We start from the raw sequence: 24,169 nt of genomic DNA on the forward strand, positions 1-24,169 counted from the left end.
TATGATTGCAATTATTCATTAATTTTGGAAAAGAGATTTTCTTTTTTATAAGGTTTTGTCAAGGCTTATCTTATGTCATCCCTCATTATCATCTTTTTTTTTTCTTTGTTTTTTCGTTAAATTTCATCAAAATACTGAGGTTAAGCGTCTTGGAACATGAATACTGCTGAGGGTGACTCTTCAAGGGGCGTTTGATATATGTAGAACCATGAAATTATTAAACAAACGAGGTATTTTGTTTCTGGAATTAGGAAACTGAAACCTGGAATTTTGATTCCGTTTCAGTTAGAGAAGGAATTATGATTCTGGAATTGCATTCTTATATCAAAATTCTAAACCATCAAACACCTTCGGTGGAGGCATCTCCATGCACACTGTCTTCTGTGTAAATACAATTTAGGTGAGCAGAAGCAGCCCGAAAAAGGAAGGAGTTGATCTAAGATGCATCTTCGTTATTTTATATATCTGTTGATAGGATGCTCTTTTTGGAAAGTTTTGTCAAAAGCTGAGCACTTTTTTTTGTTAATTTTTAAACGAAAAGTGGTAATTGTTATTTCTCGAACAAATATAAATTAATTAAAGATACAATCAATGAAGGTTAAAATATTTAAAAAAGTAATTAAAAGTTTCCACATGAAACCCTTGAATTTGCCACTAAGTCGCCAACAACATTGGAAGGGATTTTAATTTCATGGTCATGCCATTTATTGAGCTAAGTATATGCATGAAATGATGCTGGTTAAGGCCGTCGATGAAGCTTTTAATCTAACGTCGACCTAGTTAATGAGAATTAGATTGGATATAATTGTTTCCATATCGCCTGTTCTTCAATTATGAACTACAGATAACCTCAGGATCATTCACCTAATATTCAGATTAAAATATAGTCTTTGAAAATGATGATACTTAACTGATTCAATAAAAAAAAAGGTTCTATATCATATCAACATTTGATTACTAACTGAATACGATTTTTTCTTTTTAATCAATTCCACCAACTTGAGTTGGGATTGGAATTAAGCATCCCCAAGTAATATGAATTAACATACCTGGCATTGATGATTAATTAAGGTATGAAAAACTCTACACCTATAGATATTCTACACAGAAACTTAAGTAGGCAAAAATGAACTATAGCTTGTAACAAACACTCATAAACCAAGATTTCTAGTGTTGACATCTCAAGATTTCCAAGGTTGGTATGATGATCTCGAGATGTTGGAGATATTTGTGTGTTTGCTAATGTTTACCAAGATGGCAGAAAAAAATACTCAGTAGAATCCATCCGATTCATAACTCCCTTTTTTTTTTAGAAAAAAAAAAACCAGATCTGGGCATCCACTCCTAGACCCCAAAAAACGAGAAAAAGTGATGCACGATAAACATTGACTTAAGGTCTGGGATATGACATCTAGCGGACAAGAACTATTGAACTTAAAGTCCAAGAATCCAAGATGTCACTTGTCCTCAAAATAAAGTGCAAAACATGTTTGATATCATCTAAATTGTAATTGCTGCTTTCTACTTCACTTCACCATCCTGCCCGTCTATTCCACAATATCCTGCACTTTTTGTAGCGTGTAAACCATGGAGAGCGAATCAACAGCGGCAGCAAGTCACAATCAAACACCAATAATTTATGGCAAAGAGACGTGAAGAAATTTGGTGTCTCGGTTCACTGCATCAGCCATGATTGTGGAGTGCATGGGGAGGCTTTTTCCCCGAGAATTTCCACCACCAATGTCCTTTTTCTGACCGTCAATGAAGTTGATCTTCAATTATTTATCAAACATGATACTGAATGTCTGGTATACTTTTGTCAGGAAATTGAGAGGAATCTTGCCTCTAGACAGGGACATCCCTCAATCAAAATCTTTGACGCCTTTAGAGAGCACTGCAGATCGATCGGACACGATCGGTCTACAATCATCGGATAATTTTGTCCGTTCTTATCGGAAGATAGAATCTCCTGATATTTTATCTCTTTCCTACATCGTGGGGGGCCGAGAGAAACATCGTGCAATAAATTAGGAGCAGCTGAAGAATCTTTTGGGGTCAATGATGAACGCTAAAAGATGGTCTTTGCTTTAGTCTCTTTTTCAGCTGACGGAGGGTCGGGCTCGGACAAAAAGTTGTGAGACGGGAACATTTTAGACATCCAGTCATCAGACACTTTCTCTCCGGTGACACCTCTACTCTTTTACGTGCCATATTTGCGACTATTTTTAAATTTGATTGTTAACACCCCGGAAAGGTGTAACTCAAATGAACATAGCTCACATGGGCAGGTTCTTATGTATACAAGTTGAAGCATGTGGAAGTCTCACCACTTGATACTGATATCGCTCTAAACCCTGGGAGGAGGAGAGAAATGAAAAGGGCTTTGATATTAATCTTCATGCTTAGTAGAGCATTAACTTAACGAACACTTAATTCGTGTTTTAACTAAACCATTTGAGATGGTATTTTTGAGATGGGATATCCCCTTGCCACATCGAATCTATTCAAACATGCTTTTGAAAGGTGTTCGATTAACAAACACAAAGTTTATAAGAACGTAGAATGAGTGAAATTCCACATGCATGATCTTGAACACGAATACATGTAAAACTTTTTGTTAATTTATTGAGGTGTTTTAGAAAAAGAAAAAGAGTTGGTCCTAGGGGTCTGGGTTTTCTTGGAAAATTATTCACTTCCCACAATTAGTTTTTCATGCTATCAGATGCCCTACTACGGAGTGTTTCATTGCAAGAAAAATTTACTCGAGATAAGTGTTGCCTAGATTTCTTATCCCTATCTTGAGGACGGAAAGGTTTCTTTATGTTTGAGAAACAATTGTCCCTTGTTTTAAAGTAGACATGCTTTTAACATTTTACTCACCCAAAAGTTGGGTAAAATTATATCCAAGTATAAACTTCTTTTATCCTTTTCTAACGTGTCCTAAAAGATTTTCATTCTCATTTCTTTTTAAAGGCTAAATATTTTTCCTTTGTTGCAAACGCTATAAACACTTAAAATTAAGTCGCCGGAAGTTATTCTGACTACCAAGAAAACGGTTCTTCACTCACGCGAGAAAAAATCTCAGGAAAACTTTTACTTTTTTATGCTGAACTCAGTAAAAATAGTTTCTGATGCTTCTATTGATATGCCTATCCCTTTGAGTTATTTATGTATTTATTTATTTTTTCTTGCATCATTCCATCGACGTGCATTTCTTACTGCAATGTGGCATCTGAGGAGAGAATTGAGTCCGGATTTTTTTTTCCCTAGTAAAAGTTCACCAGTGTATGGCACCCGCCAGTGACGGCAGGCGGACAATTTCTCCGTGACTTACGGAGAAAAAATATAAAAGTGGACCAGATGAAGCCTTATAGTTTGTTATGACTATATACCTTTCATGCGGTCTAATTTCTCCTTTGCTTTTTTATTTTTTATTTATTTATGTATATTTTTGAAGGAGATAGTTTTTTTAAATAAATAAATAAATAGGTTATTTTTTGGATAAATGTGAAACGAATGTGATCAAAAGGTCAAAAATCACCTACATATGTATAGATCTACTAATAGATATGGATGCAATAACTGGATGGTTGGGTGGCACCATCATGCAAGCAAAAGAGATGACATTTCTCCAATTAAAAGCCAGCCAGCTTGCGTATCCAAAGAATCAAAGTATTAAATAGAAACGCTGAAAAAATAATAGTAAATGCCAACAAAAGCATTTAATTATTTTTTTTTGTACCACAAGCTATTCATCAATGGAGCGACTTCACTACATGATTGAATACTTCAGGACTGTTTGACAATAATAACACTGTCTCATGAATTTGAAGCAGATTCATGTAATACTATATAACAAGTATTCTATGAATATACCTTACTTTTTGGGACAGATTATAAGACAATAATAATATGTTACTATTGCAAAATTAACCGGTAAAAGGGCTTACATGCACTGGCTGACCGACGGCCAATTGTCGGTTCAGGTAACATGAACTTTAGCCCATCAAGCAAACGGACACAATCCTAAACAACTAAAGTGTCACTCATCTACTATTTACAGTTTAGAAAAATAATTAATACCCACGAAAATCAAACTGATCATTCGAGACATTTAACAGATTATATGATTATATGATGTGCTTGTGTGGCACAGTCGAACCAACATTGGGTTCAATGCAATTGTGTGGAGAAATTGATCTCACCCAACAAAGATACATCTTTCAATTATCAGAGCGTGATTGGGACGTCGGAATTTTTTTTTGCCGGAAATTTCTGTTACTTGGAAAATTGCGAGCTCTCTTTGGACATTCCGTTGTCAACTTCTTGATTGATAAAACGATTCCAAATTGACAACCACGTTGGGTTGTCTACTTGTCTTATGTGAACCGGAGTATCAAGTGCTTTTCTATCTCTACAACAGTACTTTACAGTTGATGGGCACCTGCACTTTACTCTACTTCACCATTTTTTTGTGAAAAGAACCGTTTATACTCGATCGGACTCCTGAATTGTAGTGGATCCAATCCAGCAACTAGATTGATTAATCCATTTAGTTTAGAATGGCAAAATCATAATCGAATTGGATTACAATGGTTCAGTTCACTCCATGAAGCAAATCTAAACGAGGAATGACCTGTTATGGTTTAGAACTGATTAAATTTCAGTCTGGATTGTTTGTGCAAGACTCGAAATGACCACATCAAATGAGATATCAGCAACTAAAATCCAATCTTGTGTTTTCACTGTTCACGTCTACATCAGGTAATTACGTTCAACATCTTTTCATGTAGCTCAAGTTGCAGATTTTAACAAAGCAGATGAGGCACTCTGCTCTCAGCTTTTGGTTTTTATGGGGAAATTTAGTTGTCGGATTAGATCTTTAAGAGGAGACAAGTTCGATGCTTTTGGTGAAATGTTTAGACGTCGACATCAATGGGATGTAATTGAACCTAAAACATCAACAGAACTTGGGCAAGCTAGGTTTACTATGTTACTTCTGTGATCATTTAAAGGTCGCTATGCAAAAATTTATTGGATTACTCTTCATCAATATATCCTGTCACATGAATGGAATCTTAAAATAACTAGGATGTCCAAGTGGAAAATAAGTAGTAGTTCTCTCTCTCTCCCTCTCATAATTGAACTTTTCTTGGAACCTTTGGCTTGAACACGCAACAAGCGGTTGTCAAATCTATCTATGTCATGAGGAATCTCTCTCTCTCTCTCTCTCTCTCACTCTCTCTCTCTCTTCTTTAATTTTAATTATAACTATCCATTCATTTTGCTAACAAGTTTTTCTGCTTATTTTTTGTCATCTCAACCCTCACTATCATATATTTTTCCTTTCTTTTTTCACTAAAAGTTTCGTCAAAATTCTGAATTGGTAGCGTCTTGGAAGGTGCATAAGAGGGTTACCTTAGTGAAGGCATCTTCATTCTCGGGCGAGCCACAATGCAGTTGCTTACACCAGTCTTTTAAATTTTTTTTATTTTTTAAGGCACCCCTACATTTAAGGTTCTGCTTGGGCATTTGGGTGGACCTGTGGTATATCATCTAAACTGCTGCACTAAAACCAGTTGCAGTACCTGTGGTATATCATCTAAACTGCTGCACTAAAACCAGTTGCAGTCCAAAATAGTAGTTACTCATGAGAATAGTAGTTACTCATGAGAATCAAACTGATGACGGGCTCTCAATGGCCTTATGCCTCTCTCGGGACTCAATAACATAATTTAGACATGCTTGCTTGCAAATAAATCTACCACCTATTGTCCTTGAAAATGAAGATATTTAACGGATTAAAAAAAAGTTCTATATCACATCAGCGTTCGATTACTAACTGAATGTGATTTTTCCTTTCTAATCAATTCCACCTACTTGAGTTCGGATTCCATCTAACTATTGACATCACTAAGTCCCAGTGAATGACCATAGCTGGCATTGATGCTTAATTAAGGTGTGAAAAACTTTATATATCTGATCCTGTAGTGAAGCCTAATACCTTGGTAACAGATAGATTCTTAGGTCAACCATCAAGATACCGATAATTTACATTAGTTTCACTTCGACTTAATTTGAATTGAATCTTGAGGTGTTTGGTAGAATCCATCTAACGTAACTCATTTTTTTCTTTTAACAATAACAGGGAATCCACGGTCCTGCATACCCAAAAAACCCAGAACAATGACGCACGATAAACATTGGCTTAAAGTCTGGGATATGAGGTGTAGCGGATGATAAATGTTGACATAAAGTCAAAGAATCTGAGATGGGACACGTCCTCAAAACCTGGTGCGACCTTTCTTATCACTGTTCTTCAAGAAAACATGTTTGATACAGCAAAAAACCTGTGGATCATCTAAAGTAATTGCTATTTTCTACTTCACTTCACCATCCTGCCTGTCTCTTCCACATTATCATGAACTTTTTGTAGCGTGTAATCCATGGAGACTGAATCAACACCAGCAGCAAGTCATGATCAAACACCAATAATTTTTGGCAAAGAGACGTGAAGAAATTTGCTGTCTCCGATCATTGCATCACCATGATTGGGACTCTTTTTCCTCCAAAAATTTCGACTACCAAGATCTATTTCCAACTGTGCTCTTTCCACTGAAAACACAAGAAAGATCATTATCACAAAAGGCGGGGAGGAGGGGGGTGGGGGGTGGGAGGAGGGGGAGCAGAGGACAGATAACTTCTTCCTTGTGGTCTAACCTGCTCTAGTACTGGGTCTTTTTTCTGCCGTATATCTCCTACATTGCCCCAAAGTAATCCACATTGAATACCACATCCCTCTCTCTCTATCTCTAGCTGCACATTATATAAGAGCAGAAACTTGGACCTTATGAATACATTGCCAATGGCTGCTACTGCTGCATTGCTCAAAGCATGCATTCTTTTCACAGTATGCCAAATAACTTGGGCATCTTTGCTGCAAGAGCAAGATTCATACATCATACACATGGATGTATCAAAGATGCCGACTGTGTTCAGTGGCCATGAGGATTGGTACCATTCTCTCTTGGCATCAGACAGCTTTAAAGCAGCAGCAGCCACTGATGCCAGCATGGCCACCTTGAAACCAGTTTATGTCTACACCAATGCCGTCAATGGATTCAGTGCAATTCTCTCATCATCCCAACTTGAATTGCTCAAGAAGCAGCCGGCATTCGTCTCCGCATATCCGGACATGGAGGTGACAAGGGACACGACGCACACGTTTGAGTTCCTGAATCTCAGCCCTGTCTCTGGCATATGGCAGGCTTCAAAATTCGGTGAGGACGTGATAATTGGAATGATTGACACCGGAGTTTGGCCGGAGAGCAAAAGCTATGCAGATGAAGGCATGCCTGAGGTGCCAAAGAGATGGAAAGGCCAGTGCGACTCAGGCATTGGCTTCAGTTCTTCCATGTGTAATAAGAAGCTGATTGGTGCTCGCTACTTCAACAAGGGCCTCAAAGCCAAGGACCCTAACCTCACCATCTCTATGAATTCACCAAGAGATGTAGAGGGCCATGGCACACACACCTCATCCACTGCTGCAGGCAGCCATGTGGAAGGTGCCTCTTATTTCGGCTATGCTGCAGGCACAGCAAGAGGAATGGCCCCTCGAGCTCGGCTGGCCATCTACAAGGCCCTCTGGGAAGAAGGCAGCTATGCTTCTGATGTCATTGCTGCAATTGATCAAGCAATTTCTGATGGTGTGGATGTTGTCTCCATCTCTATGGGCTATGACCAAGTTCCCCTGCACCAGGACCCAGTAGCCATAGCTGCCTTCTCAGCAATGGAGAAGGGTATCTTTGTGTCTTCTTCTGCTGGCAATGAAGGGCCAATGCTCAGCACCCTACACAATGGCACTCCCTGGGTACTGACCGTCGGAGCTAGCACCGTTGATCGGAAATTTGGTGCCGTCATCACCCTCGGCAACGGCATCACACTTTTCGGTGCGTCTATGTATCCAGGGCTGGATTCTTCACTAACAAGGGTGCCTCTGCTTTACAGTGAGGCTACCAAAGCCTGCAATTCTAGTGAAATGCTCAAGAATGTCGGCAACAAGGTCGTCCTGTGTGAATTCAATAAGTATACGACAGAGCAGATCTCGACACTGGAATATTCCAATGTAGCCGGCGGCATCTTCATAGTCAATAGTTCTTCTGATCTATCGGATGTAATCCACGTTTTCCCGGGCGCAATTTTGAGTCTTGAGGATTCAAAAGCCATTTTCAGCTACATAAGAAAAAGTAACAATCCAGTGGTAAGCATCAGATTCGGTGGCACTGCCACCGGCACGAAGCCGGCACCTTCCATAGCGGACTATACTTCAAGGGGACCATCGCCAAGCACTCCCATGGTGCTGAAACCAGACTTGGTGGCTCCAGGATCGCTTGTATTGGCATCATGGACTATGAATTCATCCGCGGTGACAGTCGGCCAGAAAAGCCTGTTTACAGATTTTAACATCATTTCTGGTACATCAATGGCCTGCCCACATGCCTCAGGTGTTGCAGCCCTTCTCAAGTCAGTGCACCCTGACTGGAGTCCTGCTGCAATCCGGTCGGCCATGGTCACGACTGCCAGCATTTTAGACAATACCAACGATCCAATTCAAGATGGAGGACAGCCGGCTTCGCCATTAGCCATGGGAGCTGGCCAAATTGACCCCAACAACGCCATGGATCCTGGTTTGGTTTACGATGCCGGCCGCGACGATTATGTGAAACTGATCTGCAGCTTGAATTACACAAAACGGCAGATTCAGACTATAACTCGGTCGCCGTCCGAGGTCGATGATTGTGCTGATATCGACCTGGACCTGAATTATCCATCTTTTATTGCTTTCTTCACTGGCAAACAACATCCTAAGGTGAAAACATTCAAAAGGGTAGTGACCAATGTTGGTGATGGCGGTGCTACTTACAGAGCAGAGTTAAAACAGATGAAAGGTTTTCTGGTGACTGTGAGCCCAGAAACTTTAGTGTTTCAGAAGAAGAATGACAAAGCATCTTTCGTGCTGACAATAGAAAGGACAAGCCCTACGGAGGAAGATGTTGTCAGTGGCTCACTGAGTTGGATAGAAAGCCAAGGAAATCACGTGGTTAGAAGTCCTGTCGTGGCTACGAAGATAGATGCTAAACCCTTGTCGTAAAATTATTTGGTACATGAAATTCTTGTGATATGATTGAATAACTACAAATTTGATTAAGCAAAAATATGTAAAGCAAGGTGAAAAAAATTGTATTGGTACATGAAATTCTCGGGATATGATTGAAGAACTATAAATTTGATTAAGCAAAAAATATGTAAAGCAAGATGAAAAAAATTGTACAGTTCAGTGGAGCACAGAGATGCAATAATCTCTTGCGCTTTCTTCCCTAAACGTGGATTTTAGATGAAGCCCTACTTTTTCTTTTCTATTCTGCATACATTCACTTAGACTGTGCCCTCCAAAGGTCTCCTAGCTGTGTTTTTTCCTAAAGTAATTTGTGACGAACTGAGCATATAAATAAATGCGAAATGTTAGAAGAAGTACCAATAAAAAATTATATAAAAAATAAATCATGATTCTAAAAAGTTAGACCATTAACTTTTTAACACTTGGGCCTATCTTACTGCTTGAGATCAATGAGGATAAAAAGAAGAAGACAGCTTTGACTCTCTCCCTCTCCCTCTCTCTCTATCTTTCTATATGCAAAAATGCATACAAATTTGAGTCATTCACTCAAGGTGTCCATGTGCCTCTCCATGAGTGCTCTGGACCCATTCTAGTGGCGGCCTGATCTTTCTCAAATCTGCAAGTGGGTTAGACATAGACTTGGTTTTTGTCATTTTTGGCTTTATTGAATCTGATTTTGGCCCACTTCGAATGTATTTACCTATCCCAAATTGACCACCCAACTTCCCTTGTACAAATCATGACCAATGGTTGGGGTTAGCAAAAGGTTTTGGCAACACGTATGATTTTATTTTGTACAACTGTATCCATGGCTAAAATGAAAAGAGTGCAAGCAGAAGTGCCACATTTGCGGAAATGAACATCTTAATTGTATGAGTTTCTTGAGAAATACCTTCGTAGATTGCCTATTAGTTCGCTTGATTTAAGACTTCAAAGTAATCGAAGGAGCCATCGTGGTCTTGATCAAACCCTCGTTCCTGAAACTGAATGCTGGGCGTCGGGTGTGGCACAGAGAGGCGGAGGAGGCTCTGCATCCTCCGACGCCTCCTGTAGCCGGTGGGCTTGCGGAGCGGCATGCGCCTGACAGAGCGCCGGTGGCAGGAGGAGCAGCCGTTGAGGAAGGGAGACGCCTCCCCGTTTCCCGAGCGACAGAGAGTGGGAGGCAGGGAGGGATCAATCAAGCAACTAGATTGAATCAAATTAGTTTAGAATGAGCAATCATAATAGAATCGGATCAAGTTTATCGAACCGGATTACAATGGTTCAGTTCACTCCATGAAACGCATCTAATCAAGGAGTACTAGAGCAGATGCATCTCAATGACCTGTTATGGTTTGGAAGTTTGGAACTGTTACATATGAGTCTGAATGATTCATGTTAAATCATGCTAGACTCGAAATAACCACAAGATATCAGTAAAATCCACTTCTATTTTCACTGTTCAAGTTTACATCAAGTAATTACTTTCAATATCTTTTTATATAGCTCAAGTTGCAGATTTTAACAAAACAGACGATGCTCGATGCTCTCTACTTTTGGTTTTTGTAAGGAAACTTTGTCATCGGATTGGATCTTTAGGAAGAGACAAGTTGGATGCTTTCGGTTAAATGTTTAAACGTCGACTCCAATGGAATCTTGAACACAAAATATCCGGAAAAGTTGAAGAGGCGTCGAATAGAACTTGGGCATGATAGGTTTACTATGTTTGTTCTGTCATCATTTAAAGGTTGCTATGCATAAATTTGTTGCTCTTCACCAACTACTGTGTCACATAAGGAATCTTAAAATAACTAGGATGTCCAAGTGGAAAATAACTATTTACTACTCTCTCAATCATAATTGAACTTTTCTTGGAACCTTTCGCTTGAACAAGCAACAAAAGGTTGTCCATCCACCTTATACCATGAGGAACCTCTCTCTCTCTCACGTGGCGATCTTGGCTCATTTGCTGTTGGTGGCGGGTTTGGGAAGAATGCAATAATCGTATGTTCAGGAACACATCGCCGACTGTTGCTTCAATTGGATGCAGTGCTTTAATTGTGTCTTCTCTGTAAGCACAATCTAATTGAGCGGAAGCCGCCTAAAGAATGACAGGGCCTCCCCCCTTTCCCATCCCTAGGGTCCAGAACTGCTTCGAGATTTGGGTGGGCCCATGGTATATTAGTAAAATAAAGTGTTGCACTGGTCTATGAGACTAATACCCACAAGAATCAAACTGATGACTGGGCTCGCCCTGAGCCCCTCGGGGCTCATTGAACACAATTTGGATCTATTCTTGCATGTACAACAGAAAGATAATTGGTTTAAGGCTATCTATAAAGCTTTTAATCTAACGGTGAGCCTGTTGATCAGAATTAGATTGGATATAGTTTTTATCATATCAACGGTTCTAATATTGGTTAATTTAACTTGAAGTTCGGTTCAAAGTTCAACCATGAACTACAAATAACATCAAGATCTTTCTACTAATATTCAAATTAAAATGTTGTCCTTGAAAATGAAATTATTTAACGGATTCAATAAAAAAGTTCTATATCACATCAAAGTTCGATTACTGACTGAATGTGATTTTTTTTTTCTTTTTAATCAATTCCACCTACTTGAGTTGGGATTCGAATGAAACATCAGAATACATCTAACCATTAACATCCCTAAGTGTTATGAATAACCATAGCTGGCATTGGGCTTAATTAAGGTCTGGAAAACGGTGTATCTCGTAGATATTTTACACAAAAAGTTAAGTAGAAAGAAAAAATAAATTAAGCCACATATCACGTCAAAGTTATTTGAAGGGAGTTTTATAATCTTTAGATCGATTGTAGTCTTGAAAATTTTTCCTTCGACTTTCAATATTATGTGAGTCTCAGTGGTCTATGTTGAGTTCACGGCCAGTAGTGAAGCCTGGCCCTAATACCTCGGTAACAGATATTCTCTCAGATCAACCGTTAAGATACCAATGATTCTTAAGCTGCAAGGCGTGATTATATGTAAGATCAAGTTTTTTTTTTGTTTGTTTGATTGCTAGGAACACTTATTCCAAGAAGAAGAGTGTTCTGTTCCTGGTGTTTCATGTTGAGTGGTGGCGATTCATGTGTTCTTGGTGTCCGCGGTTTGACATATCATCGGCACGAACTGTGGAGACACTCGCATAAGGAACGCTAGCATTCCGGCAATCAAGCGACTTCTTTGACTCCAGTTTCTCAATCAAGATGTACGAGTGAAATATGAAATAAAACTTGTAACAAACACTCCTAAACCAAGCTTTCCTGTGATAACATCTCAAGATTTCCAAGGTTGGTATCATGATATCGAGATATTGGAGATATTTGTGACCATGTTTCTTATTATTTGCTAATTTTTGCCAAGATAGTGTTAACGCACAATCTGATGACAGTCACACAAAGGATGGAGAAGATCACGATGGAGCTGGCAAATCAATTCAGCATAATAATAGCAAAAAGGAAACGACATTAGCTACACCTGAATTGATAAATCAATACAGGAAGGAAATCCAGGCAGACAACGGGGCAATAAGTCCTCATTCAGAATGAGAGGAACAGTTAGGGTTAATATAGATTTAAGGAAGGATCGTTCAAAACTCGAACAAACGTGTAAAAATCCCTCCAAAAATCTTGTAAAATGCTGGAATTAAGGAACCTCACACCATTGAGTTTTGAGTGTGAGAGATAGTGGATGTAGGATTTTATATCCGAACCACTTAAAATTATTGTTTTCTTGTCTTGCTTATTTCATTTCAGATAGAAGATGAAGTTGTTCAGTAAAATCCATCTTATTCAAAGCTTAGTGCGACCTTTTTCATCACTGTTCTTCAAGAAAACATGTTTGATACAGCAAAACACCTGTTGATCATCTAAAATGATTGCTTCTTTGTACTTCACTTCACCATCCTGCCTGTCTCTTCCACATTATCATGCACTTTTTGTAGCGTGTAATCAAAGGAGACGGGATCAACTCCAGCAGCATGTCAAATCAAACACCATTAACAATTTACGGCAAAGACGTGAAGAAATTGGCGTCTCCGATCACTGCATCTGCCATGATTGGGGTCTTTTTTCTCCGATCACTGCATGAGCCACGATTGGGACTCTTTTTTCATACTGGAATTTCGACCACCAAGATCCTTTTCCAAATATGGTCCTGAGCATCCGGGTGGGGCGTGGCATTTCCATTGAAAACACAAGAAAGATCAGCATCACATGGGGAAGTGGGGAAGGGGGGCCAGAGGACAGGTAGCTTCTTCCTTGAGGTCTATCCTGCTCTAGTACTGGGTCATTTTTCTGCCGTATATATCCTACATGGCCCCAGAGGAATCGACATTGAATATCATATCTCCCTCCCTCTTCATCTCTAGCTGCACTTGATATAAGTGCAGAAACTTGAATCCTATGAATACATTGGCAATGGCAACTACTGCTCCATTGCTCAAAGCATGTATTCTTTTCGCAATATGCCAACTAACTTGGGCATCTCTGCTGCAAGAGCAAGATGCATACATCGTACATATGGATGTATCAAAGATGCCCACTGTGTTCAGTGGCCATGAGGATTGGTACCATTCTCTCTTGGCAACAGACAGCTTTAAAGCAGCAGCAGCCACTGATGCCAGCATGGCCACCTTGAAACCAGTTTATGTCTACACCAATGCCATCAATGGATTCAGTGCAATTCTCTCATCATCCCAACTTGAATTGCTCAAGAAGCAGCCGGCATTCGTCTCCGCATATCCGGACATGGAGGTGACAAGGGACACGACGCACACGTTTGAGTTCCTGAATCTCAGCCCTGTCTCTGGCATATGGCAGGCTTCCAAATTCGGTGAGGACGTGATAATTGGAATGATTGACACCGGAGTTTGGCCGGAGAGCAAAAGCTATGCAGATGAAGGCATGCCTGAGGTGCCAAAGAGATGGAAAGGCCAGTGCGACTCAGGCATTGGCTTCAGTTCTTCCATGTGTAATAAGAAGCTGATTGGTGCTCGCTACTTCAACAAGGGCCTCAAAGCCAAGGACCCTAACCTCACCATCTCTATGAATTCACCAAGAGATGTAGAGGGCCATGGCACACACACCTCATCCACTGCTGCAGGCAGCCATGTGGAAGGTGCCTCTTATTTCGGCTATGCTGCAGGCACAGCAAGAGGAATGGCCCCTCGAGCCCGGCTGGCCATCTACAAGGCCCTCTGGGAAGAAGGCAGATATGCTTCTGATATCATTGCTGCAATTGATCAAGCAATTTCTGATGGCGTGGATGTTCTCTCCATCTCTATGGGCTACGATCAAATTCCCCTGCACCAGGACCCAGTAGCCATAGCTGCCTTCTCAGCAATGGAGAAGGGTATCTTTGTATCTTCTTCTGCTGGCAATGAAGGGCCAACACTCAGCACCCTGCACAATGGCACTCCCTGGGTACTGACCGTCGGAGCTAGCACCATTGATCGGAAATTTGGTGCCGTCATCACCCTCGGCAACGGCGTCACACTTTTCGGCGCATCTATGTATCCAGGGCTGGATTCTTCACTAACAAGGGTGCCTCTGCTTTACAGTGAGGCTACCAAGGCGTGCAATTCTAGTGAATTGCTCAAGAATGTCGGCCACAAGGTCGTCCTGTGTGAATTCACTAAGTATACTACGGTGCAGATCTCGACACTAGCATCTTCTAATGTAGCCGGCAGCCTCTTCATAGTCAATAGTTCTTCCGACCTATCTGATGTGATCCGCGATTTTCCGGGCGCGATTTTGAAACTTGAGGATTCAAAAGCCATTTTCAGCTACATAGCAAAAAGTAGCGATCCAGTGGTAACCATCAGATTTGGTGGCACAGTCACCGGCACGAGGCCGGCACCTTCCATAGCGTACTACACTTCAAGGGGACCATCGCCAAGCACCCCCATGGTGCTGAAACCAGACGTGGTGGCTCCAGGATCGCTTGTATTGGCATCATGGACGATGAATTCATCTGTGGTTACTGTCGGCCAGAAGAGCCTGTTTACAGATTTTAACATCATTTCTGGTACATCAATGGCCTGCCCACATGCCTCAGGTGTTGCAGCCCTTCTCAAGTCAGTGCACCCTGACTGGAGCCCTGCCGCAATCCGGTCCGCCATGGTCACGACTGCCAGCATTTTAGACAATACCCACGATCCAATTCGAGATGGAGGGCAGGCGGCTGCGCCATTAGCCATGGGAGCTGGTCAAATTGACCCCAACAAGGCCATGGATCCTGGTTTGGTTTATGATGCCGGCCGCGACGATTATGTGAAACTGATCTGCAGCTTGAATTACACAAAACGGCAGATTCAGACTATAACTCGGTCGCCGTCCGACGTCGATGACTGTGTTGATATCGACATGGACCTGAATTATCCATCTTTTATTGCTTTCTTCGCTGGCAAACAGCCTCCTAAGGCGAAAACGTTCAAAAGGGTAGTGACCAATGTTGGTGATGTGGGTGCTACTTACAGAGCAGAGATAAAACAGATGAAGGGTTTTCTGGTGGCTGTAAGCCCAGATACTCTAGTGTTCCAGAAGAAGAATGAGAAAGGATCTTTCGTGCTGACAATAGAAAATACAGGCCCTATGGAGGATGATGTTGTCAGTGGCTCATTGAGTTGGGTAGAAAGCCAGGGAAACCACGTTGTTAGAAGTCCTATAGTGGCTACTAAGATAGATTATAACCCATTACAGTAAGATTATTTTGTACATGAAATTCTCGGGATATGATTGAAGAACTACAAATTTGATTAAGCAAAAAATATCGAAAGCAAGATGAAAAAAATGTGCAGTTCAGTGGATTACAGAGATGCAATAATCACTTGCGCTTTCTTTCATAAAAGAGAATCTCTTAAGTTGAATAATACCGTTGATTTAGTCCCCTTGTAACATTTTAGTTTTTGATCGTGCCGGTGGTGGCAGATGATCTTATCTACCGGTATGAGGTAATGGAGGAGAGAAACAAAACAAGGACCTCTGATGGTATCCACTGGAGAACCTATGCCATTATCTTTGCTCTGAAGTCTAGCAATTTTAGACGAAGCGCTACCTCCTTTTTTTTTTCTCTTTTTTTTTCCCCTGTTCAGCATGCATTCAGCACCACTTAGACTCTGTCTCTCCAAATATGTCTCCTAGCCATGTGTTTTCCTTTTAAGTAATTTCTCACGAACTGGCCCATATAAATAAATGCAAAAAGTTTGAGAAAGTACTAATGAAAAAGTTATAAAAAAATCTGATGTCTATCAAATTTCACGATTCTAGAAAGTTAGACCATCAAACTTTTTTAACACTTGGTCCTATACTTGTTGAGATTAATGCGGATAAAAATAAGAAGACTTTGTCTCTTTCCCCCTCTCCCTATCTTTCTATATTCATCTAAGAAAATGCGTAGAAATTTGAGTCATTCCTTAAAGTTGTCCATGTGCCTCTTCATGAGTGCTCTGGACCCATTCTAGTGGCGACCTGATCTTCCTCGAATCTGCAAGTGGGTTAGATATAGACTTGGTTTTTGCCATTGTTGGTTTTATTGAATCCGATTTTGGCCCAATTTCTTATGTATTTACCTATCCCAATTGACCGCCTATCTTGTACAAATCATGACCAACAACTATGATTTTATTCTGTACAATCACATTCCTGGCCAAAATGACAGAGTGCAAGCAGAAGTTCAACGTTTGCGGAGATGAATAACTTAATTGTATGAGTTTCTTGAGAAAATACCTTTGTAGATTGCCTATTAGTTCACTTGATTAAGACTTCAAAGTAATCGAAGGAGGCAGTGTGTTCTTGATCAAAGCCTTGTTCCTGAAAGTGAATGCTGGCTTGTCCACTGGCCTCTTTTTTTCTTTTCCTCTTGCTCACCCCATGCATCCGGTGTGGCACAGAGAGGCGGGGGAGGCTCTCTAAATCCTCCGACGCCTCCTGTAGCCGGTGGGCTTGCTGTTGCTGGGCGGCGTGAGCCTGGTAGAGCGCCGGTGACAGGAGGGGGAGCCGTCGAGGAAGGGAGACGAGCGCGAGAAGGAGACAGTTCCAGGAAAAGGGGGAAAAAGTTAAAAGGTGTACCAGCCTTGGTAGGAGCCAAGATATATATATATATGGTAAAAGCCAGATTAAATTGTTTGTTTTGCAATCTAACATTGATCTAATCTTAAGGATAGGTTGATACAAATATATATTAAGTTTATCATTCTTGGACTTCAGTTAGTGTTTTTACAGTAAGTGAATCTGAATAGCTCCTATTGCATCAACATTTTGAAGTCCATATTTGTCACAAAAACAACTTAAATCAAAACATGTATTCAATGAAAATAGTTTTGATAAATATATTATGATGTTTGTGTTTTCTTTAAAATATTTTTTAGCAAAATATTGAAGGTTTTGGTTTTTGTTCTTCCACCTACCGGTCTGGTTTCTACCGGTAATACATATATATATATACACACACTACCACTATATATATATATATATATATATATATATATATATATATATATATATATATATATATATATATATATAATATATATATATATATATATATATATATATATATATATATATATATAATATATATATATATATATATATATATATATATATATATATATATATATATATATATATATATATATATATATATATATATAATATATATATATATATATATATATATATATATAATATATATATATATATATATATATATATATAATTTCAGGAAAATTTTTCCAACACCCCAATCATGGTGTGAGAATTGAGGGATGCATTCATCATTTTCTTTCGTTGGTATCTAATTTCTCGACATTGAACCCAAGCGGTAGTAAAATCACGTTGTAACCTCGAGCGTCCACTCCATTCTCCAATGTAAAACCTACTTTGGAAAGCAGTAGTAAAATCCTTAGGGGCCACTTGACGACATTAATAATATGTAATTGTTTCGTGTATCTGTTCCAAATAATGAGGAAGATCCCATAATATTTGAAGCAAATGCATATAATAATAACATACTATTACTGTTACCAAACAGGCCCTTGGTGCAATTAATTTTTTTTACCCTATTTAGTACACTTGACGAATTTCACATGACTATCAAACATCCCCATATAAACAAATGTTCCTCAATTTCACTTTGATGGAAGCTCAATCAATATTATGGGGATGAAAATTAGATCCATTGTAGTGCTGGAATTGGTTGTGCGCCACTGTCTAACGGCTAGGATGTTACATCTATTTAAGACTGTGATATGGTAAAACGTTCGTGAAATGCATTGTGAGGTTGTGCCCATCTCTTCCTTGACACCAATCACTGGTTTGGTTCGTCTCTTTGCTTCACGTAGAAACAGGAACCCACTCAGCCATGGCCAAAGCACAGAACAGGCCAAGCTTTTGCCGATCAGAAAAGTGACCTGTGCTTCTTCGAATTCGTCTGCACTCACGGCCACAGATCTTGTGGTTCTCTCCATTAGCAACTCACTGTCAGTAATGTGTGAACAGACGAAATGCGGAGTTACCTTGTCTTTAGGGGAACTGCGCCTTAGCTCTCATCTGTAAGAATTTTCTGCGAGTCCTTTTCGCTGCTTTAAGTAGTCGGTGATAAATTCTCTTTTCCGACAATTGCGGCAAATTCCCACAGTCGGCTCAGTGATGACACGATTTGCTCATAATGGAATTGAAATGACATCACCAAACATGTGGCTTAATGCAATATACAGAGTACGTAGGTGAGCTTCTTACGATGATGTGATAATCTGCCACATCTGTATATATACAGAGTGACTCTTTCAAACTCAACTGCTGGATGAGGGACCTTGGACTGGTGATGCGTTACATCAACCTAGGGTGGCTGATCTGGCGTCGTCGATCACGGCCGTCCATTAATAGCAATCAATGATTGATAAGGACACCACGGAAGACCAATCCTTTGGGACCCCGAATTAATACGCCACCTGCATAATTAGTTGGTGGACAACTGTTTATGATGGATTCTCTCTCTCTCTCTCTCTCTCTCTCTCTCTCTCTCTCTCTCTCTCTCTCTCTATATATATATATATATATATATATATATATATATATATATATATATATATATATATATAACTGCTCTTTGGACATTTCGTTCCCAATTCCTGATTAGTAAAACAATTATAAATTGACAACCATGTTCAGTTGTCTTCTGTGAGAAAGGTAGAAACTGGCTTTTCCTTTAGAAAATTTTGTTTGCTCGGTTGTCTTTTGCACGATATATATTGGCACCATCAGTTTGGTGTTCAATAGAGAAGTCACAAGCAACAGAAAGCATCTTCTTTCATATTTAGATATATTGTTAATGACAGTTTACAGATTTAGTATTGTATAACCATGATATGTTGTTTGAGAAACAACATTTAATGGCACCACTTATATGGAATCGCTTTGTTCTAAAGGATGATCATCTGTTTTGTTTGCCATGGCATATCCAACTTGTTTGACGCAATTCAATTGTGCAAATCCCATTAATTAGTCTGGTCCTTGAAGGGTCTATTGGAATTTCAAAAAAACAAAAAAAAAAAACTCCCAAAAGTGCAATCTTTCTTCGTTATGTTTTCTCTTTCTACTCTCTCCACTTCTGCCACTCTTTAGCTGCAAAAGCTTCATTTCATGAAATTCATCATCTTTGATGGGTCACCACTAGATTACAAGCAAGTCCTCATCAGATACCAATCACAATAAACGCATACTTGCTGTCTCTCTAATTTGCGTCATTGATAGAAATCACTATCCCTCAATCAATGGTAACCACTGTGTGAGTATATTCAAGTGATTCAGCTGTAGATAACAATTCTTTCTAATTAAACATAGACTCGACAATCTGAAATATTGATACCTGTGCCCCAGTGCACTTTTCAAGCCCAAATCGACGCTAATCTCGGCTGTTCTTATTATTATCAGTATCATTATTGGGGGGCTGGTTGGGTTAGTAGGAAGATTCATATCAGATTCCAAAGCCAACCCACTTATTCAAATCCATCAAACACCATTAGAGAAATCCATATTAGTTAGCCATTTTCTGTCATACTCAGCAATATGGACCACAAAAATAGTCTTATTATCATTTTCTTTATACTGATATCTGTATGTTCACATGCAGTTGAGTGACTGAGGCGAAATTTTCACCTTTTCTGCAGAATCAAGGGTCACCTAATATGCTCATGAGCAAACGAATACGAAAATTATCGGCAACAATTATTTCTAACAACTGAGAAATGCATCAATACTCTGGGAATCATTGACAGGATATTTATGAATTTTGTGTTCGGTTGGTGAACTGAAGCTTTGTTTCTTATGCTGCCTGTTTCCGAATGGAACAAAGCAACGGCAAGCAGCCAGGAAAGACGAAAGAGAAAAAGTTGAAACACATCGCCCATGTGTTAGCACAGATATGTCACTAAATAATGCACCGATGGTTCAGAAGATCCTTCTTTCAAAAAGACAAATTAAGAAAGTTGGCAGCAAGCTTAATTAAATCGAGGAAAGGAAAAGGGCTTCCAAGATTTGTGGTTGTGACTGTAACTTTTGATCCTGTACACTTCGAATCCTACATGTCCTTCCAGAACTATTTTTCAAAGATAACTTTTCTTAGCATTTCTTTTGCAGAAAACTTTGAAAGATAGCGTTTGGCCGAATAAATTAAGCTACCATACAAGCTGCCAGTTTAAAAGTACTTTTTTGTCAGTTTGATTTTCATAAACAAATACATTAGAAGTAACATAGACCATCAAATGATTCATGAACTCTACTCTCAGTTTTCATATCGAATAACCCACAAAACATTCCCTGAAGTTTCCAAGCTCTTTTTCTTGATATACTTGAAGAAGACACGATTAATCTTTTCTAAACATCAAAGTTTGTGAAGAATCTGTACTTTAAAATTGAGATGTAATTTTCCAACTAGGGTCCGAAGCATCAGGGTGAGGTGTGGCCTTTCCATTGAAAAGTCAAGAAAGTTCACTATCAGAAGGGGCCGGAAAGGGTTGGGTGTTGGGGGGTGGACAGAGGACAGATAGCTTCTTCCTTGTGGTCCGGCCTGCTCCAGTATTGGGTCAGATTTTTACTATACATCTCATACATGGCCCACATGAATCGACAACTTTTTCGGTACCTCTCTTTTTCTTGGTCAAGTTAATAGACATTGAATAATAACACATCTCCCTCTCCCTCTATCTCTAGCTGAACATTATATAAGTGCAGAAACTTGGACCTTGTGCATCCATTGCCAATGGCTACTGCTGCAGTATTGCTCAAAGCATGTATTCTTTTCACAATATGCCAAATATCTTGGGCATCTTCGCTGCAGGAGCAAGATTCATACATCATACATATGGATGTGTCAAAGATGCCCACTGTGTTCAGCGGCCATGAGGATTGGTACAGTACTTTCTTGGCATCAGACAGCTTTAAAGCAGCAGATTCCAGTGATGCCACCATGGTCACCACAAAACCAGTTTATGTCTACACCAATGCCATCAATGGATTCAGTGCAATTCTCTCACCATCCCAACTTGAATTGCTCAAGAACCTGCCCGGATTCGTCTCAGCATATCGGGACATGGAGGTGACAAGGGACACAACGCACACATTCGAGTTCCTGAATCTCAGCCCTGTCTCTGGCATATGGCCGGCTTCAAAATTCGGTGAGGACGTCATAATTGGAATGGTTGACACCGGAGTTTGGCCGGAGAGCAAGAGCTATGCGGATGAAGGCATGCCTGAGGTGCCAAAGAGATGGAAAGGCCAGTGTCAATCAGGCATTGGCTTCAGCTCTTCCATGTGTAACAGGAAGCTGATTGGTGCTCGCTACTTCAACAAGGGCCTCAAAGCCAAGAACCCCAACCTCACCATCTCTATGAATTCACCTAGAGATGTAGAGGGTCATGGCACACACACCTCATCCACTGCTGCAGGCAGCTATGTGGAAGGTGCCTCTTATTTCGGCTATGCTGCAGGCACTGCAAGAGGAATGGCCCCTCGAGCTCGGCTGGCCATCTACAAGGCCCTCTGGGAAGAAGGCAGCTATGCTTCTGATGTCATTGCCGCAATTGATCAAGCAATTTCTGATGGAGTGGATGTTGTCTCCATCTCTATGGGCTATGACCAAGTTCCCCTGCACCAGGACCCAGTAGCCATAGCTGCCTTCTCAGCAATGGAGAAGGGTATCTTTGTGTCTTCTTCTGCTGGCAATAATGGGCCAACACTCAGCACCCTACACAACGGCACTCCCTGGGTACTGACAGTCGGAGCTAGCTCAATTGATCGGAAATTTGGAGCCACCATCACCCTCGGCAACGGCGTCACACTTTTCGGCGCGTCTATGTATCCTCGGCTGGATTCTTCACTAACAAGGGTGCCTCTGCTTTACAGTGAGGCTACCAAGGCCTGCAATTCTAGTGAAATACTCAATAACGTCGGCCACAAGGTCGTCCTATGTGAATTCAGTAAGGATACTACCACGCAGATCTCGACATTGGCGTCTTCCAGCGTAGCCGGCAGCCTCTTCATATTCAATAGTTCTTCTGATCTATCTGATGTGATCCTCGACTTTCCGGGCGCAATTCTGAGACTTGAGGATTCAAAAGCCATTTTCAGATACATAGCAAAAAGTAGAAATCCAGTGGTAACCATCAGATTCGGTGGCACAGTCACCGGCACCAAGCCGGCACCTTCTATAGCCGTCTATACTTCGAGGGGTCCATCGCCTAGCACTCCCATGATTCTGAAACCAGACTTAGTGGCTCCAGGATCGCTTGTATTGGCATCATGGACGATGAATTCATCTACGGTGACAGTCGGCCAGAAGAGCCTGTTTACAGATTTTAACATCATTTCTGGTACATCAATGGCCTGCCCACATGCCTCAGGTGTTGCAGCCCTTCTCAAGTCAGTGCACCCTGACTGGAGCCCTGCCGCAATCAGGTCGGCCATGATGACAACTGCCAGCATTCTAGACAATACCAACAATCCAATTCAAGATGAAGGACAGCCGGCTGGGGGACTAGCCATGGGAGCTGGCCAAATTGACCCCAACAGAGCCATGGATCCCGGTCTGGTTTACGATGCCGGACGCGACGATTATGTGAAACTGATATGCAGCCTGAATTACACAAAACGGCAGATTCAGACCATAACTCGCTCGCCGTCCCACATCGACGATTGTGCAGATATCGACATTGACCTGAATTACCCATCTTTTATTGCTTTCTTCACTGGCAAACATCCTCCTACGGTGAAAACATTTAAAAGGGTAGTGACCAATGTTGGTGATGGCGGTGCTACTTACAGAGCAGAGATAAAACCAATGAAGGGCTTTGTGGTGACTGCAAGCCCAGAAACTCTGGTGTTCCAGAAAAAGAATGACAAAAGATCTTTCGTGCTGACAATGGCAAAGACAAGCCCAATGGAGGATGATGTTGTCGGTGGTTCGCTGAGTTGGGTAGAAAGCCAAGGAAACCACGTGGTTAGGAGTCCTATAGTGGCTACCAAAATAGATGCTAAACCGTTACCGTAAGATTGTTTAGTACATGAAATTCTGGGAATATGATTGAATAATTACAGACTTGATTAAGCAAAAATATTGAAGAAAATGTACAGTTCGGTGGAGCACGTAACTTAGTAATCACTCTCGCTTTCATGTGTAACAGAGAACCCTAAGCCATTCATCTTTGCTACGAAATAAAGCAATATTAGATGAGGCCCTACTTTTATTTTTTCTTTCTGTTCTGCATACATTCACTTAAAATTATGTCTCTCAAAACACGTCTCCTAGTTGTGTCTTTCAATTTTTATTTTTTAAGTCTTTTTCTGGAGAAATGACCCATATAAATAAATGCAATATTTTTGAAAAAGTAATAATAAGAGTTATAATAGTTCAGATGTCTATAACAGATTTCATTATTCTAGAAAATTACACCAGTAACTTTTTAAAACTTGGTCATATACTGCTTGAGAT

The 24,169-nt window shown here is 40.3% G+C and overlaps 3 protein-coding genes across 3 annotated transcripts; all 3 read left to right on the top strand.

The window, feature by feature from the left end:
• Positions 1–6,662: 6,662 nt before the first annotated feature.
• On the top strand, positions 6,663–9,417 carry LOC116264145 (subtilisin-like protease SBT3). Its single transcript, XM_031644187.2, has one exon. The coding sequence runs from the start codon at positions 6,851–6,853 to the stop codon at positions 9,149–9,151; it is 2,301 nt and encodes a 766-aa protein (XP_031500047.1). The 5' UTR covers positions 6,663–6,850; the 3' UTR covers positions 9,152–9,417.
• A 3,544-nt stretch (positions 9,418–12,961) lies between these two features.
• LOC116261759 (subtilisin-like protease SBT3) lies at positions 12,962–17,240 on the top strand. Its single transcript, XM_031640608.2, has one exon. It carries the CDS (start codon positions 13,585–13,587, stop codon positions 15,883–15,885), a length of 2,301 nt encoding a protein of 766 aa, XP_031496468.1. The 5' UTR covers positions 12,962–13,584; the 3' UTR covers positions 15,886–17,240.
• Positions 17,241–21,403: 4,163 nt separating this feature from the next.
• On the top strand, positions 21,404–23,804 carry LOC116245780 (subtilisin-like protease SBT3). The gene has a single exon (XM_031617335.2). It carries the CDS (start codon positions 21,443–21,445, stop codon positions 23,726–23,728), a length of 2,286 nt encoding a protein of 761 aa, XP_031473195.1. The 5' UTR covers positions 21,404–21,442; the 3' UTR covers positions 23,729–23,804.
• The last annotated feature ends 365 nt before the right edge of the window (positions 23,805–24,169 follow it).

Source organism: Nymphaea colorata, chromosome 1 (genome assembly GCF_008831285.2).
Source record: "Nymphaea colorata isolate Beijing-Zhang1983 chromosome 1, ASM883128v2, whole genome shotgun sequence".
NCBI lineage: Eukaryota > Viridiplantae > Streptophyta > Magnoliopsida > Nymphaeales > Nymphaeaceae > Nymphaea > Nymphaea colorata.